This window comes from Salmo trutta, chromosome 4 (genome assembly GCF_901001165.1).
Source record: "Salmo trutta chromosome 4, fSalTru1.1, whole genome shotgun sequence".
Classification (NCBI taxonomy): Eukaryota; Metazoa; Chordata; class Actinopteri; order Salmoniformes; family Salmonidae; genus Salmo; species Salmo trutta.
Window position 1 is genome coordinate 54,115,624 of NC_042960.1, and position 16,733 is coordinate 54,132,356.

General features: G+C 42.6%; 1 protein-coding gene across 1 annotated transcript; it reads left to right on the top strand.

Annotated features, from left to right (window-relative positions):
• The first annotated feature begins 5,439 nt into the window (after positions 1–5,439).
• LOC115192626 (dual specificity mitogen-activated protein kinase kinase 2) lies at positions 5,440–16,709 on the top strand. Its single transcript, XM_029751347.1, has 11 exons — positions 5,440–6,303; positions 6,579–6,789; positions 6,995–7,141; positions 7,542–7,619; positions 10,530–10,581; positions 11,489–11,613; positions 11,808–12,027; positions 12,218–12,282; positions 12,398–12,459; positions 12,872–12,917; positions 15,365–16,709. Exons 1-11 carry the CDS (start codon positions 6,215–6,217, stop codon positions 15,473–15,475), a joined length of 1,206 nt encoding a protein of 401 aa, XP_029607207.1. The 5' UTR covers positions 5,440–6,214; the 3' UTR covers positions 15,476–16,709.
• Positions 16,710–16,733: the final 24 nt, after the last annotated feature.

Sequence of the window (16,733 nt, forward strand, 5' to 3'; positions counted from 1 at the left end):
GCTATCAACTTATTATTTAGCAGTCTTTTATGGCTTGGGGGTAGAAGCTGTTCAGGATCCTGTTGGTTCCAGACTGCATCGATACTGCTTGCCGTGCAGTAGCAGAGAGAATCATCTATGACTTGGGTGGCTGGAGTCTTTGATAATTGTTAGGGCCTTCCTCTGACACCGTCTGGTATAGAGGTCCTGGATGGCAGGTAGCTCTGCCCCAGGGATGTACTGTGCCATACGCACTACCCTCTGTAGCTCTTTGCTGTCGGATGCCAAGCAGTTGCCATACCAAGCGGTGATGCAGCCAGTCAAGATGCTCCCAATGGTACAGTTGTATAACCTTTTGAGGATCTGAGGGCCCATGCCAAATCTTTTCAGCCTCCTGAGGGGGAAAAGGCGTTGTCGAGCCCTCTTCACGACTGTGTTGGTATGTTTGGACCATGATAGATCCTTAGGAATATGTACACTGAGGAACTTGAAGCTCTCAATCTGCTCCACTTCTGCCCGGTCTATGTGAATGGGGTTGTGCTTGTCCCTCCATTTCCTGTAGTCCATGATCAGCTCCTTTCTTGCTGACATTGAGGAAGAGGTTGTTCTGGCAGCAGACTGCTAGGTTTCTGATCTCCCTGTAGGCTGTTTAATTGTCATCTGTGATCAGGCCTACCACCCTTGTCATCAGCAAACTTAATAATGGTGTTGGAGTGGTGCCCGGTCACGCAGTCGTGGGTGAACAGGGAGTACAGGAGGGGACTAAGAACGCACTCCTGAGGGGCCCCTGTTTTGAGGGTCAGCGTGGCGGATGTGTTACCTACTCTCACCACCTGGGGGTGTCCTGTCAGAAAATCCAGGAACCAGTTGCAGAGGGAGGTGTTCAGTCCCAGGGTCCTCAGTTTAGTGATGAACTTGGAGGGCACTATGGTGTTGAACGCTAAGTGAAGTTTCCCATCCTAAATTTAAGCCTTAATAGTCTTGATGCACGTGTCTAAGTAACATACAAAAAAAATCCCCATCAAAATCTGTCAGTATAAGCAAAATCTGTTCTCCATCCACCGCATCCGGCTATGTCAGCCTTCTGCTTTCTGCATCTGCGGTGGAAGGTGGCCGAGCTACAGCGATGTTTGTCAGGCCATGAGGCATCCCTAAAATCAATCTTCTCATGAAAATGTCTGTAGCATCTGAACCATTTTGGCTACAAACTAGTATCACCCCACTATGGAAAGGGGAGATTCTCATAAACACGATGTTCTCCGTTTTGCTTTTACGACCCCCACAAGTGTCACAAGACTCGTCTGAAGGTAAGCGGTACCGTTCTTTTTTTTTAAGTTATGGAGGTCGTTGTGTACAAAAAAAACTATATTTCCTTAGCTTTCTTATCTCCTAGATATAGGAAAGACACTTAAAAACCTTATTCTATATGATTTATTTATTTTACTGTGTTCTGTCTTTTATAAGTGTTTTTCAGTGCGCTTCTATGGATGATAGTAGTCAAATTTAAATATTTTATCAAAATTGCTGTATATACAGTACCAGTCAAAAGTTTGGACCCACCTACTCATTCAAGTATTTTTCTTTATTTTTACTATTTTGTACATTGTAGAATAATAGTGACGACATCAAAACTATCAAATAACACATGGAATCATGTAGTAACCAAACAAGTGTTAAACAAATCAAAATATATTTTAGATTCTCCAAAGTAGCCACCCTTTGCCTTGATGACAGCTTTGTACACTCTTGGCATTCTCTCAACCAGCTTCACCTGGAAAGCTTTTCCAACAGTCTTAAAGGAGTTCACACACATGCTAAGCACTTGTTGGCTGCTTTTCCTTCACTCTGCTGTCCAACTCATCCCAAACCATCTCGATTGGGTTGAGGTCAGGTGATTGTGGAGGTCAGGACATCTGATGCAGCACTCCATCACTCTCCTTCTTGGTCAAATAGCCCTTACACAGCCTGGAGGTATGTTGGGTCATTGTCCTGTTGAAAAACAAATGATAGTCCCACTAATCACAAACCAGATGTGATGGCGTAATGTTGCAGAATGCTGTGGTAGCCATGCTGGTTAAGTGTGCCTTGAATTCTAAATAAATCAGTCTTACAGCAGAGCACCATTACACCACTTCATCCATGCTTCACGGCGGGAACTACACATCCAGAGATCATCCGTTCACCTGCTCTGCATCTCAAAAAGACAAACATTTCCAATTTGGACTCATCAGACCAAAGGACAGATTTCTACCGGTCTATTGTCCATTGCTCGTGTTTCTTGGCCCAAGCAAGTCTCTTCCTATTATTGGTGTCCTTTAGTGGTGATTTCTTTGCAGCAATTCAACCATGAAGGCCTGATTCATGCAGTCTCCTCTGAACAGTTGATGTTAAGATGTGTCTTGCCATAATATGGACTTGGTCTTTTACCAAATAGGGCTATCTTCTGTATACCACCACTACTGTACCTTGTCACAACACAACTAATTGGCTCAAACGCATTAAGAAGGAACGAAATTCCACAAATACATTTTTAACAAGGCACACCTGTTAATTGAAATGCATTCCAGTTGTCTACCTCATGAAGCTGGTTGAGAGAATGCCAAGAGTGCAAAGCTGTCATCAAGGCAAAGGCTGGCTACTTTGAAGAAACTCAACTATAAAATGCTATTTTTTTGGTTACTACATAATTCTATATCTGTTATTTCATAGTTTTGATGTCTTCACTATTATTCTACAATGTAGAAAATAGTAAAATAAAGAAAAACCCTGGAATTAGTAGGTGTGTGCAAACTTTTGAGTGGTACTGTATACAGTTGAAGTCGGAAGTTTACATACACTTAGCTGGAGTCATTAAAACTCGTTTTTCAGCCCCTCCACAAATTTCTTAAACTATAGTTTTGGCAAGCCGGTTAGGACATCTCCTTTGTGCATGACACAAGTAATTTTTCCAACAATTGTTTACAGACAGATTATTTCACTTATAATTCACTGTATCACAATTCCAGTGGGTCAGAAGTCAAATCAAAGTGAATTTGTCATGTGCGCTGAATACAACAGTGAAATGCTTACTTACAGGCTCTAACCAATAGTGCAAAAAAGGTATTAGGTGAACAATAGGTAAGTAAAGAAATAAAACAACAGTAAAAAGACTGAAAAATAACAGTAGCGAAGTTATATACAGGAGCGAGGCTATAAAAGTAGCAAGGCTACATACAGACACTGGTTAGTCAGGCTGATTTGAGGTAGTATGTACATGTAGATATGGTTAAAGTGACTATGCATATATGATAAATAGAGAGTAGCAGTAGCATAAAAGAGGGGTTGGTGGGTGGCGGGACACAATGCAGATAGCCCAGTTAGCCAATGTGCGGGAGCACTGGTTGGTCGGCCCAACTGAGGTAGTATGTACATAAATGTATAGTTAAAGTGACTATGCATATATGATATATGAACAGAGAGTAGCAGCAGCGTAAACGAGGGGTTGGGGGCACACAATGCAAATAGTCCAGGTAGCCAAGTTTACATACACTAAGTTGACTGTGCCTTTAAAAAGCTTGGAAAATTACAGAAATGATGTCATGGCTTTAGAAGCTTCTGATAGGCTAATGATGTATTTCAAGGCCTACCTTCAAACTCAGTGCCTCTTTGCTTGACATCATGGGAAAATGAAAAGAAACCAGCCAAGATCTCAGAAAAAAATTGTAGACCTCCACAAGTCTGGTTCATCCTTGGGAGCAATTTCCAAACGTCTGAAGGTACCACGTTCATCTGTCCAACAATAGTAGGCAAGTATAAACACCATGGGACCACGCAGCCGTCATACCGCTCAGGAAGGAGACTTGTTCTGTCTCCTAGAGATGAACGTACTTTGGTGCGAAAAGTGCAAATCAATCCCAGAACAACAACAAAGGACCTTGTGAAGATGCTGGAGGAAATCTGTACAAAAGTATCTATATCCACAGTTAAACGAGTCCTATATCAACATAACCTGAAAGGCCGCTCGGCAAGGAAGAGGCCACTGCTCCAAAACCGCCATAAAAAAGCCAGACTACGGTTTGCAACTGCACATGGGGACAAAGATTGTACTTTTTGGAGAAATGTCCTCTGGACTGATTAAATAAAAATAGAACTGTTTGGCCATAATGACTATCGTTATGTTTGGAGGAAAAAGGAGGAGGCTTGCAAGCCGAAGAACGCCATCCCAACCGTGAAGCACAGGCGTGGCAGCATCATGTTGTGGGGGTACTTAGCTGCAGGAGGGACAGGTGCACTTCACAAAATAGATGGCATCATGAGGAAGTCAAATTATGTGGATATATTGAAGAAACATCTCAAAACATCAGTCAGGAAGTTAAAGCTTGGTCGCAAATGGGTCTTCCAAATTGACAATGACCCCAAGCATACTTCCAAAGTTGTGGCAAAATGGCGTAAGGACAACAAAGTCAAGGTATTGGAGTGGCCATCACAAAGCCCTGACCTCGATCCTATAGAACATTTGTGGGCAGAACTGAAAAAGCGTGTGTGACCAAGGAGGCCTACAAACCTGACTCCGTTACAACAGCTCTGTCAGGAGGAATGGGCCAAAATTCACCCAACTTATTGTGGGAAGCTTGTGGAAGGCTACCCAAAACGTTTGACCCAAGTTAAACAATTTAAAGGCAATGCTACCAAATACTAATTGAGTGTATGTAAACTTCTGACCCACTGGGAATGTGATGAAAGAAATAACAGCTGAAATAAATAATTCTCTCTACTATTATTCTGACATTTCACATTCTTAAAATAAAGTGGTGACCCTAACTGACCTAAGACAGGGAATTTTTACTAGGATTAAATGTAAGGAATTGTGAAACTGAGTTTAAATGTATTTGGCTAAGGTGTATGTAAACTTCCGACTTCAACTGTATGTTTTTATACCTACATGGGTCATAAAATTCAAAAACAGATAGCTAAATGATCCATTGTATGACCATCTTAAAACAATGCCATATATTAGCTTAGTAAAAAAAAACTCCCCCAGGCTTAGACTTTCAGAGGTGAAATACTAAAATGAAACAAAAATCTAAGCAAACCTTTTGAAAAGTGAAGTAAGTTTGTAGTCTGAACTGAAGTATGAGTTGCTCGTTGTAGAAAACGGCTTGATTGTAATTTCTACAACCTTCCATTGGAGGTCGCTAATCATGAGAGACCTGGCGATAGTTCAATTGCTATGCCCATGATAGCTCAGTCTCGCGATTTTTGGAAGACTCCACGTTGCTGGGTTTACACCAGATAGCACAGCCACATCGTCAAAATTGGCTACATGTTAATTTAAGGTTAGGATTAGCCATAAGGTTAACAGTGTGGTTAAGGTTAGGTTTAAAATCAACATTTAATAAGATACATTTTAGTTATAGGCGGGGTTTATGACTTTGTGGCTTTGGTAACTAGTGACGAACATGTTTCTGTTTCCTGTACAGAAACCCCATAAGCAAAGATAGTTCACTCATGCCGTTTATCATTGGAAAAAATAAATCAGTTCCGGTCTACTTAACTGGGTGTGTCTCCCATAGACACCAATACAATAGCAGCTGGGTCCATTAAACCAGAAGAAAAAAAACTGCGAGTGGGGTGTCTCGCTTCCTTTTCAGTCTCTGCCGAAACCCTTCTCTGCAACCAAGCTTCACACCCGGCTGCATAGGGAAGGTCCACCGCTGCACCCCCCCAAACCTTCGAAGGCCAACCATCCTCGGTCAGTGACCAGTCCTGTCAACCACCGCCGCTGTCCTTTCCGTGAGACCTGAGTGGCGAGGGCCGCTCCGATTTGAGGAACGCAGCACACGATTTTCGTAGGGGAGCTGGTTCTAGTTATCGCCTAGCAGCTAGCTTGCTAGCTAGGCTAGAATCGAAAGGAACAGTAACGTTAATGTGTTGTGTAAGAAATACTGCTAGTGTAACGTTACTGTTATAGCTAGTTTGTTTGTGAAATATTATGTACTCGTTAACTAGTTAGTTAAGTTAGCTGTCTAAATAACGTTAGTCAAATGCACCTGACCTGATGGTGACGTGCATTAGGGATTGTCCTTAAACAGTTATCTGCCATGATCGCAAAGTAACGTTACTTAGCTAACGTTAAGTCACAGACCACCAGCAACATTTACCCCTGTTGCTGTTTTAGAACAACTTTGAAATATCAGTTAATTCTTATACTGATTTGCTTTGGAAAGTCGTCAAGTGCACTGTCAAATATATCGAAATGGCTCCGAAGAGAAGACCCGTTCCCCTAAATATCACGCCCATTGGAGAGGGGCAGTCCATCTCCACGACCATCGATGCTGCGTCCGAGTGAGTGTTCAAGGAGGGCTAAGGGCATGTACTGTACTGATATTAGGCAAATGTTGATTCCGGGAACTGTAGTTGCACAATTTAGTTCCAGGCCAAAACTAACCTACCTAACACTAGCCTAACACACCTAATTCAAACCAATCATGGGCTCAGTGATCAGTCGTATCTGGTACTGCTCGGCTAGAACACAAATGTGTCCCCAGGAAAATGGTCAAGAATATGGTTGTTTAATATTGATCTGTGCCATGCTCACTCCATGCATATCTCCTTCTTAGAGCCAATCTGGAGGCCTTACAGAAGAAACTAGGCGAGCTAGATTTGGATGAACAGCAGAGGAAACGTCTGGAGGCTTTCCTCACCCAGAAAGCCCAAGTGGGTGAGCTGAAAGATGATGATTTCCACCCCATATGTGAGCTGGGCGCTGGCAACGGTGGAGTGGTCAACAAGGTCCGCCACAAACCCTCCAGACTGGTCATGGCCCGGAAGGTGAGTCTAACCTTGTATGTACTTTTGACATTTTTCTCCAAACCCAGAGTTTTAGCTCTACACTACACTACTGAGACATACAGCTGTTGAACGAAACCAGGGCCACACACAAGTCTAAGTTGGTTTATGACAGTGAAACTGATAGTTATTCTAGATGAGCAGTAGATTATTCGGATGTTTATCTGATCTCTCTTCTCCTCCACAGCTCATCCACCTGGAGATTAAGCCTGCCATCAGGAACCAGATAATCAGAGAGCTGCAGGTGCTCCATGAGTGTAACTCTCCCTACATCGTGGGCTTCTACGGGGCCTTCTACAGCGATGGAGAGATCAGTATCTGTATGGAGCACATGGTAAGAGTGAGCGAGACTGAGGTTTGAGTTGAGGGGGAGCGTCTGATTTACCTTAGTCATTGAACTAACATTATGCTGGAATGATGCAACTTGTTGGAAGACAATGGGGGGGTCCATGGCAAAAAGGAAGATGTGTGAATTCTCATTTTTGCTGAGAGTATGAACATTTGTGAGTGGTTTTGAGACTGCAATGGTGCTTATAGTAGGACCTGTGGTATAACACTAACAAACCAGTTGTAACTTTGTTTTAACAAATTGATGTGTTGCAGTGGTTGTTACGATATACCTTGTCATGCACCTGGAGCTGTTGTGTATTACTGTATGACAAAACAATACAAAATGCAGAGCGTGTACAGTAGCAGTGTGTGTCAGACATTAAGCCGTGGTCTGTTGGGTACAGGATGGAGGCTCTCTGGATCAGGTACTGAAGGAAGCCAAGAGAATCCCTGAGGAGATCCTGGGCAAAGTCAGCATAGCAGTGAGTATTACACTACATAATAAATATTTATTTGTGTATTATTTGTGCTTCATTCAGTGGTACTTGAGTTTATTTTGTAGATGTCTAGATTTATCTCGTTTTAAAGCAAGTTTCCTGCAATTCTATATATTTTGCCATGGGGTGGAGAATTTTCTTTCTCAGTTTTACACCACATTTCCTGCAATTCTACACATATTGCCATAGGGTGGAGACAAATGTTTGCATTTTTTAATATGATGACCGGAGTGACTAACAAAAGCAATGAGAGCCCCACGGTCGGTAATACAACCATGATTCCTACAGGTTTAGATGGCTGGCCATAACACAAATTACCAAACTAAAAAGGTTTAGCTGACACAGGCCAATTGAGTAGCTGACATAACAAGATATAAACTACTAATGCACAACCACATTTCGAAATTGCAACTTGTGGGGGAATTGATCCGCGGGCCAGTTGCCCATCTGTGCTCTAAACACAACAACTTCACAGTATGTCACAACTGTGATCAAATGCACTCTGCTCCCTTCCCATGTGGTTAAAGGCCCGATGCAATTATTATCAAATAATTTCTGGGTAACAATTACTACATTACTGTAATACATTTCCATAAAAATACCTTTTTAGCAAGCAAATGTTTAGCCTTTTATGCTGGCTTCGAAGCAAGCAACACTGAAGCATGCATGAGAGCACCAGCTGTTCCGGACGACTGTGTGATCATGCTCTCCGTAGCCGATGTGAGCAAGACCTTTAAACAGGTCAACATTCACAAAGCCACAGGGCCAGACGGATTACCAGGACATGTACTCAAAGCATGCACGTACCAACTGGCAAGTGTCTTCACTGACATTTTCAACTTCTCCCTGACTGAGTCTGTAATACCTACATGTTTCAAACAGACCACCATAGTCCCTGTGCCCAAGAAAGCGAAGGTAACCTGCCTAAAGGATTTCCGTCCCGTAGCACTCACGTCTGTAGCCATGAAGTGCTTTGAACGGCTGGTCATGGCTCACATCAACAACACCATGCCTGGAAACCCTAGACCCACTCCAATTCGCATACCGCCCCAACAGATCCACAGATGGCAAAATCTCAATCGCACCCCACACTGCCCTTTCCCACCTGGACAAAAGGAACACTTACGTGAGAATGCTGTTCATTGACTACAGTTCAGCGTTCAACACCATAGTGCCCTCAAAGCTCATCACTAAGCTGAAGGATCCTGGGACTAAACACCTCCCTCTGCAACTGGATCCTGGACTTCCTGACGGGCAGCCCCCAGATGGTAAGGGAGGCAACAACACATTTGCCACGCTGATCCTCAACACCTGGGACCCTCAGGGGTGTGTGCTTAGTCCCCTCCTGTACTCCCCGTTCACCCAAGCACAACTCCAACATCATCAAGTTTGCTGACGACACAACAGTGGTAGGCCTGATCACCGATAATGATGAGACGGCCTAGAGGGAGGAGGTCAGAAACCTGGAAGTGTGGTGCAAGGACACCATCCTCTCCCTCAATGTGAGCAAGACAACGGAGCTGATCGTGGATTATAGGAAAAGGAAGGCCGAACTTGCCCCCATTAACATCGACAGGGCTGAAGTGAAGCGGGTCGAGAGTTTCAAGTTTATTGATGTCCACATCACCAACAAACTATCATGGTCCGAACACATCAAGGCAGTTGTGAAGAGGGTACGACAACACCTTTTCCCCCTTATGAGACTGGAAAGATTTGGCATGGGTCCCCAGATCGTCAAAGTTATACAGCTGCACTGACGAAAGCATCCTGACCGGTTGCATCACCGCCTGGTATGGCAACTGCTCGGCATCTGACCGTAAGGCGCTGCAGAGAGTAGTGCGTATGGCCCAGTACATCACTGGGGCCAAGCTTCCTGACATCTAGGACCTATATACCAGGTGGTGTCAGAGGAAGGCCCTAAAAATGGTAAAAGTCTCCAGTCATCCAAGTCATAGACTGTTTTCTCTGCTACCGCACGGCAAGCGGTACCGGAGCTCCAAGTCTAGGACCAAAAGGCTCCTTAACAGCTTCTACCCCTAAGCCATAAGACTGCTGAACAATTAATCAAATGCCCCCCCCCCCTTTGTTTTTACATTGCTCCTACTTACTGTTTATTATCTATGCATAGTCACTTTACAAATTACCTCGAATAAACTTTATCCCCGCACATTGACTCGGTACCGATACCCCCTGCATATAGCCTCTTTATTGTTATGTAATCTTCTTGTGTTACTTTTATGTTGGGATTTTTTTTCTCACTTTAGTTTATTTAGTAAATATTTTCTTAACCAACAATGCAGTTCAAGAAAGAGTTAAGGGCTTGTAAGTAAGCATTTCATGGTAAGGTTGTATTTGGCACATGTGACAAATAACATTTGATTTGATTTTGCTGGGAATGTCTGAGTGGCCTGAGTGAGGGGCCTAATGGGAGGGACATAACCTGAAAACTAGCTGTTATTGGCAGAGAGGTTTGGAACTCTCTTTGTGGTCTATGGTATTCTATTAATTTATAACACCAGGCAAACCAAAACTCTACCTTAACCCTGCTGATTAGGTCCTGTGTAAATTGTATTTTCAACCAGCAACTATCAGGAAATAGTACAATATGATAGGAAAAAACTGAATTTGGATTGCACTGGGCCTTTTGGAAGGAGTTTCTTATTGTTTCTCAATGGACTGCTTTTTCTCCTTTTTATTATGATAATCAGGAGTCACAGGAAGCTCGACATGCAAGACCTCACTGTTCTCACCGTTCACACTGTGTGTGTGTTTTTGATGTGATATCCTGTATGGATGTATCTATGGACTCAGCTGGTCTTTGTATGATTTCAGGTCCAGGAAGTGTGGGTTATTATATGTTGTGTTAAATAAAATGTTTGCATCTCACTTTTAAAGGTACTCAGAGGACTTGCCTATCTGCGGGAAAAGCACCAGATCATGCACAGAGGTAAGCGACAGCTCTCCATATAGAATGTGTGTGTTTTTGTGCATATTAACGATATGGTTTGAGACCCTGGATAGTGTTTGATTTGGATGGAATTAATTAATGTGATGTCTATAGTGTGTTTGGGTGTATCTGAAGCTGAGGAGTTCTGGTGTCTATTGTTCTGAAGTCGAGGACGGTGGTGACGTGTTTTGAGCTGAGCGTTGTGGTGTACAGTTTTTTAAGTTGAGGGCACTGGTGTATGGTGATGTATGTGGAGCCGATGGGGTGGGTTCTGGTGTATGGTGATGTATGTGGAGCCGATGGGGTGGGTTCTGGTGTGTTGGTGATGTATGTGGAGCCGATGGGGTGGGTTCTGGTGTATGGTGATGTATGTGGAGCCGATGGGGTGGGTTCTGGTGTGTTGGGGTGTAGTTGGAGGCGGAGCTGAGCTCCATGGTGTATTGGGGTGTGGTGGTGTTAGGCAGCAGGGCTGAGACAGAGCTGTCTAGGAGCCCAGTCAGTAATTACACGCTCTCCGATGTGATTACATGGCAGCCACACCCTGCAGCCCCCTCCCTCTGTCTCTGTCACGCCACCTCTCATACTTGCCCCTCTGTCTCCTCTGAAGTGGGAGGGGTCACCTCAGAGGATGGATAGCAGGTCTACTACACCCCATTATTGAGAGAATATTTCCAGACTAGAGGGATTGAGGAGGATTTGGCTTGTTTGTATGGTCTCAAATGTAAATGTTGCGGTCCATGCTAGCAAGCAGAATCAGTGGCTTTGTGAAATGTCAGTGGTGAGGTGTCTGGCATGGTAGAGGGAGAGGGACAAAGAGAAGTGGGGAAGGGGCTGCTGGGTCTGGGCCTCTGGCCCTCTCTCGCTCTCTGACAACTCAACTGTCCACCCTCCCTGCTCTGCCACGCAGACGTCAAGCCCTCCAACATCCTGGTGAACTCGCGCGGGGAGATCAAGCTGTGTGACTTTGGCGTGAGTGGCCAACTCATCGACTCCATGGCCAACTCCTTCGTGGGAACGCGCTCCTACATGTCGGTGAGTCAGCTCTCCCTCCCCTGCCCAAGCCGCCTTGCCAAGAGCTGAGGCCGTACCCAGTAGAGGGCTGTGTCGCACGGAGGCAGCCGCTGCCAGCCCTGTCCCCTTCCCCCAGACACCTGGAGGGAGCGATGCACAGAGCTGCCCGCCCACTTGGCCCACTCTGGGTGTGACGTGCATGTGTTCCTCAACAGCCGGAGAGACTGCAGGGCACACACTACTCTGTGCAGTCAGACGTGTGGAGCATGGGCCTGTCCCTGGTGGAGCTGGCCATCGGCCGCTACCCCATCCCCCCGCCTGACGCCAAGGAGCTGGAAGCCATCTTTGGCCGGCCAGTACAGGATGGAGCTGAGGGGGAACCACAGGCCCCCTCCAACCGCCTCCCCAGACCACCAGGAGGACGACCAGTCAGCGGTTAGAACACACCTGCAGCCCTTTCTTCTCACACAATATTACAACACAGATTATATAACTGCTTTTCAAACACATTTATTTTTGCTTTTCAATAAAAGGTATTCTGGAAGCAAAAAAATAATAATTACAAAAAAATGGTATGTTTTATTTACGATGTCTAAATACCTCTCCATATTGTCCTCTTCCTCAGGACATGGGATGGACAGTCGACCTGCCATGGCGATATTTGAGCTACTGGACTACATTGTCAATGAGGTCAGATGAACTGCTGACTCCACATTTATATTCTCCTTATTACATGTTCTCCTTGTCCGTGTGCTCTGGTTATTTTAAATGAGTTTTGTCTTGCGCACCTTCTCCTCATTCCCAGCCTCCTCCCAGGCTTCCACTCGGTGTCTTCACCAACGATTTCCAGGAGTTTGTGACAAAATGGTGAGCCCAAGCATTCATCATATAATAATACTGCCCATTATTACCTCAGGACCTTTTATTGTCAGCATTCAGACAGAATCCCCAGTTGGTTTACTATGATTGTTTGGTGGCTGTGTGTGGACTCTCCACATCTTGTGAATTATTGTATACACTAGGCAGAGCCTAGAGCAATATGGAACAAACTTAGATTCAAAGGTCATTTTCTCACCTCTAGAGAATCACTTTATATTAGGTAAAGTCAGCAAAATGCTTATTGTGATTCCCTGTGCAACTAACCTACTCCAAGAACTTCTGGAGGGTTTAGAGAAAAACATATTTCATAGTGGAGAAAACCTTTCTTTTATTTCTCTTTGCTGAGTTTTCTAATGATTTCTCGGGAGTCATAGAGATGATCAACTGTTTGTGTTAATAGTCTGATCAAGAATCCAGCGGAGAGAGCTGACCTGAAGATGCTGATGGTAAGTAGTTTTCAAATTGGCTCAGGGGTCCTATTAGCTTTCAGAAATCTGCATTTTGTAATATGCAGACATTCAAAAGAATATGTGTTTTAAACCGCTTCACCTGCGTTTCATATTGAAAGTCAAGTCTTTTTTTCCCATTTTTTTCTCAATAAAGTGATCAGGGGCTTGCAACTACAATCAGGGTTGGGGTGTAACGGATTACGTGTAAGGGATTACAAAAACGGTAACTAAACCGTTACGTTACCAGCAAAAATATTGTAATCAGATTACAGATACTTTGGAGAAACTAGATCATTTCTTCGAGGATTACTTTTAAATTCAGAAAGATTTTTCTTTGCAAACCTTTCACACTTCTGTTCTCTCAATGACATTCAAATCAGCATTGAAAAAAGGCGTAAGTTTATTCCACCTGAGTATGTCTGACCACAAGTCAGAAAGTCAGAGAACACTGATGTCACACCAAATTGGTTTGATGGATTGCGGGAAAAGAGCAGGAATAGGCTTTTGTAGGCTACATTCCAAGCTATATCTTCCAATGGTGTGACTGCTGTCGGCATCCAAAGATTATCCAACTTGAATAAACGCTTGGAGGTAAGGATGACAGCAGTGGTGTAGTCTACGGCGATACAGATATCACTTATTGATATCTACATTTGAATCACACTGCTGCTCTCTCATTTAGCTATTTGCGCCTTACGGATTGTGGCTGTTGTGGATGGCTGTTCACAAATCTAAATATGTATTTGAACCCAATAATGGTTGAATTCAAGAAGTTTAAGCTGCTTATCAATCATTGTTTTTTTAAACCAGTGGACAGTCTGAAAAATGCGCTCTTGCAACAGCTGCACAGTGCGGATCCCAGCCTATGGAATAAAAGTGGGGCTTTCATTGCTCAGTCTAATTCATGCTGATAAAAAAATGTAATCCATTGGCCTAATGGACACATGTTCAAACTCACACACTTTTGATAGACTTAAAGGGGCAATCTGTAGTTGCTGCATCCATTTTTGGACTTGTAAATTATATATATATCCATCCATAGATTGATTCTTGAAGAATATAACTTATAAATGACAGTCCTTGCATCCATAGCTCTGTCTATTAATTTGAGAGTGGTTACATTTCTCCAGGCCCATCCCTCAGCTTTTTAGCAAAACACCAACAAAAAGTTAAATAGGCCTATAGCAAATGCAGCATTCATTTTTCACATGTAAATACCACTTTTCAGTAATGTTCAAAGCATGCCATTCCATGAGCGCAGCATTTATTTTTCAACTCAAATCAATGAGCCCAATCAGTCCTCCATAACAACAAAATCATAAACAACAGAGTAGGGCTGGCTAATAAGTCTTTAGTTTTGGGGTTATGCTCAGGTAAAACTATTTGGCTAATCTATAATTCCATATTTCAAAGTCCTATTCTTGAAGATCAAGGGGTATAACATTTTTTGGAATGACTGGAATTCTGATGGATGGGTTTTTAATGTAAAGATATAATTTAATCGTATTATTATATGTAGTAGAAATCGATGGGTTAGAAGAATCCTACATAACCAACCCATAAAGTAGAATTTAACATATGGCCAGCCTTGTAAACTTGAACATTGATTTATCCTGCAATAGATGTGTTTCAATTGGTAACATACATTTTTGTCTTCTAATTACTCTCTTAAGGGGAAAGTAATCTAAAAGTAATGGAATGTAATAAGATTGTTACTGAGTTTGGGTAATCTAAAAGTTACGTTACTGATTACAATTTTGGATAGGTAACTGTAATGGATTACATTTAGAAAGTAACCTACAAAATACGCTAGTGCAACAGATTCGGCAGAAAATTGCTTCATTTTCATTAGATGACAACAGAAGTGCAATGCTTTTTTGGCTAGGAGCCACACAAGAAAATTAGTTTACAATGAGTTTTTTTTATTTATTTTTTATTTAAAAAATGATACATGGCCAGCATATCTAATGTTTGTCATAGGACATTTAGCTGGCTACATTCTTTCTAATGTTTTGCTTTAAATTAATCTATAATTTTACCAGAGAAAAATACAAAGAGAAAATTATTGGATAAAAGTAGCTTCACATCAGTCAAAGCACTGTCAGCTGATGGAATGCCTGTGAGAGAATGCAGGGATTTGATTGGTCTGATGATGAGCGCAAAGATTTCTCATCCGGTGGAGAAGTGCAACTGAATCACAAAATGAATCTGAAGCCGAGCAGAAATTACAATAAGAAGCATTTCAGATCTACTTTGACAAAAGGCAGCAATATATTTCTTATGCGTTTTATCTAAAATAATTGTGTGTGGAAAAACGCCTAAATTCTGCGTTAAAGCGACCACTGTGGCTATGTTACCTCTACTGTACATGCCCTTTCGATATTAGCCATCAACTAATTCTGATGTATTAACTAACTTGCGTTTGCTGTTTTGTTATTGTTTAGAACCACACGTTTATCAAGCGTGCTGAGGTGGAGGAGGTGGACTTTGCTGGCTGGATGTGTAAAACCATGGGCCTCAACCAACCCAGCACCCCAACCCGCATCACAGAATGAACAGCCCAACGCCAAACTGCTTCCCACATTAGGATCCATGGTGTCTCACTGTCACACACACACACACACTTTGGCACCCTTTTCGTCTTGCTCTTAAAAAAAGGTTTCAGCACTCTCTCTAAAGTACACATATCATCAACAGGGCCAATTGACTCAATGTATGACCACAGATTCCCATACCAGTGGCAGGGTAGATCTACACACTAGTCATGATATTTTTCTCCAATCATCATATTAAAAAGAAGGTACAAGGCATGAAAGGGCTGCCAGGTTATAATTTAATGAATTGTCATTGATATCATCTTACCACATTTGTATTGATACATTCTGTATTAATATTGGCAAGAGAGTTGTTAATGGTTTGTGCAACTGCATATTAGTGACGGCTGTAGAGGGGCCATCTTTGACAAAGAAAAAGTGTCCATGACAGAAATCACTGGAGTCAAGTGCTTTGTATTCACAGGAGGACAGCAAACCAAAGAAGGTACTCATCGTGACTACTAATGTTTTGCATTTAATGCCTTATCAAAGTACTTTGTTTTGTACATTCATGACCAGTACAGTTTTGAGAGAGGAGTACTTTGAATGTTGACATTTTTATTTGACTATAATAGTAATTACGTAGTTATCAAATGTGCTCATTTTACAAAATGATATCATTTGCTATCTTATATATTTTCCAGACACTCGAGATCATGTTTTTTTTATTATTTTTTTTAAACTTGTATCTGTATCAACTGCCTGAAACGCACATCTGTGTCAAGTCAGAATATGTCCAACACCTTGACTACAGACGCTCTGAAATGTTCAGATTTTTGCCAGTCGACTCTTTATTCCCCCAGTGTTTTTGGTTCTGCTCGCACTGTTCTGCTTTGCGTGAGTAAGTGTAACCTACACGCCAAGCTTTCTTTTGGTGAAGCCGTGGTTACTGGCTCTGGTGGGGGTTGGGGTAGCATGTATTCATTAGCCTGTCGTCTGTAAGAGCCCCTGTATATATAATCTGCTTCTGGCTGACCTTTACAATTTCCAATAGACTTGCATTTGTTGCTAACAAAGTTACGGCATTGTCGCCTGTATGTGTATAAAGCTATATAAACTTTACGCAAGTGCTATTTTGCAGTCTTAAGAAAAATATTTTGACTCGTTTAGACAGAAATGTAAGAAATTTCGTTTTATCTAAAGAAAATGTGTTGGATATTGTTATAATGTAAAAAATAAAACGTATTTGTGAATGTATATGGCAATTTTGTTTTTATGT

Excerpts from the sequence above, each read along its gene's own strand:
- LOC115192626 (XM_029751347.1), top strand. The coding sequence starts at position 6,215 with ATGGCTCCGAAGAGAAGACCCGTTCCCCTAAATATCACGCCCATTGGA. Across the intron at positions 11,614-11,807 it reads GAACGCGCTCCTACATGTCG|CCGGAGAGACTGCAGGGCAC; the intron begins GTGAGTCAGCTC and ends GTTCCTCAACAG. Across the intron at positions 12,460-12,871 it reads CAGGAGTTTGTGACAAAATG|TCTGATCAAGAATCCAGCGG; the intron begins GTGAGCCCAAGC and ends TTGTGTTAATAG.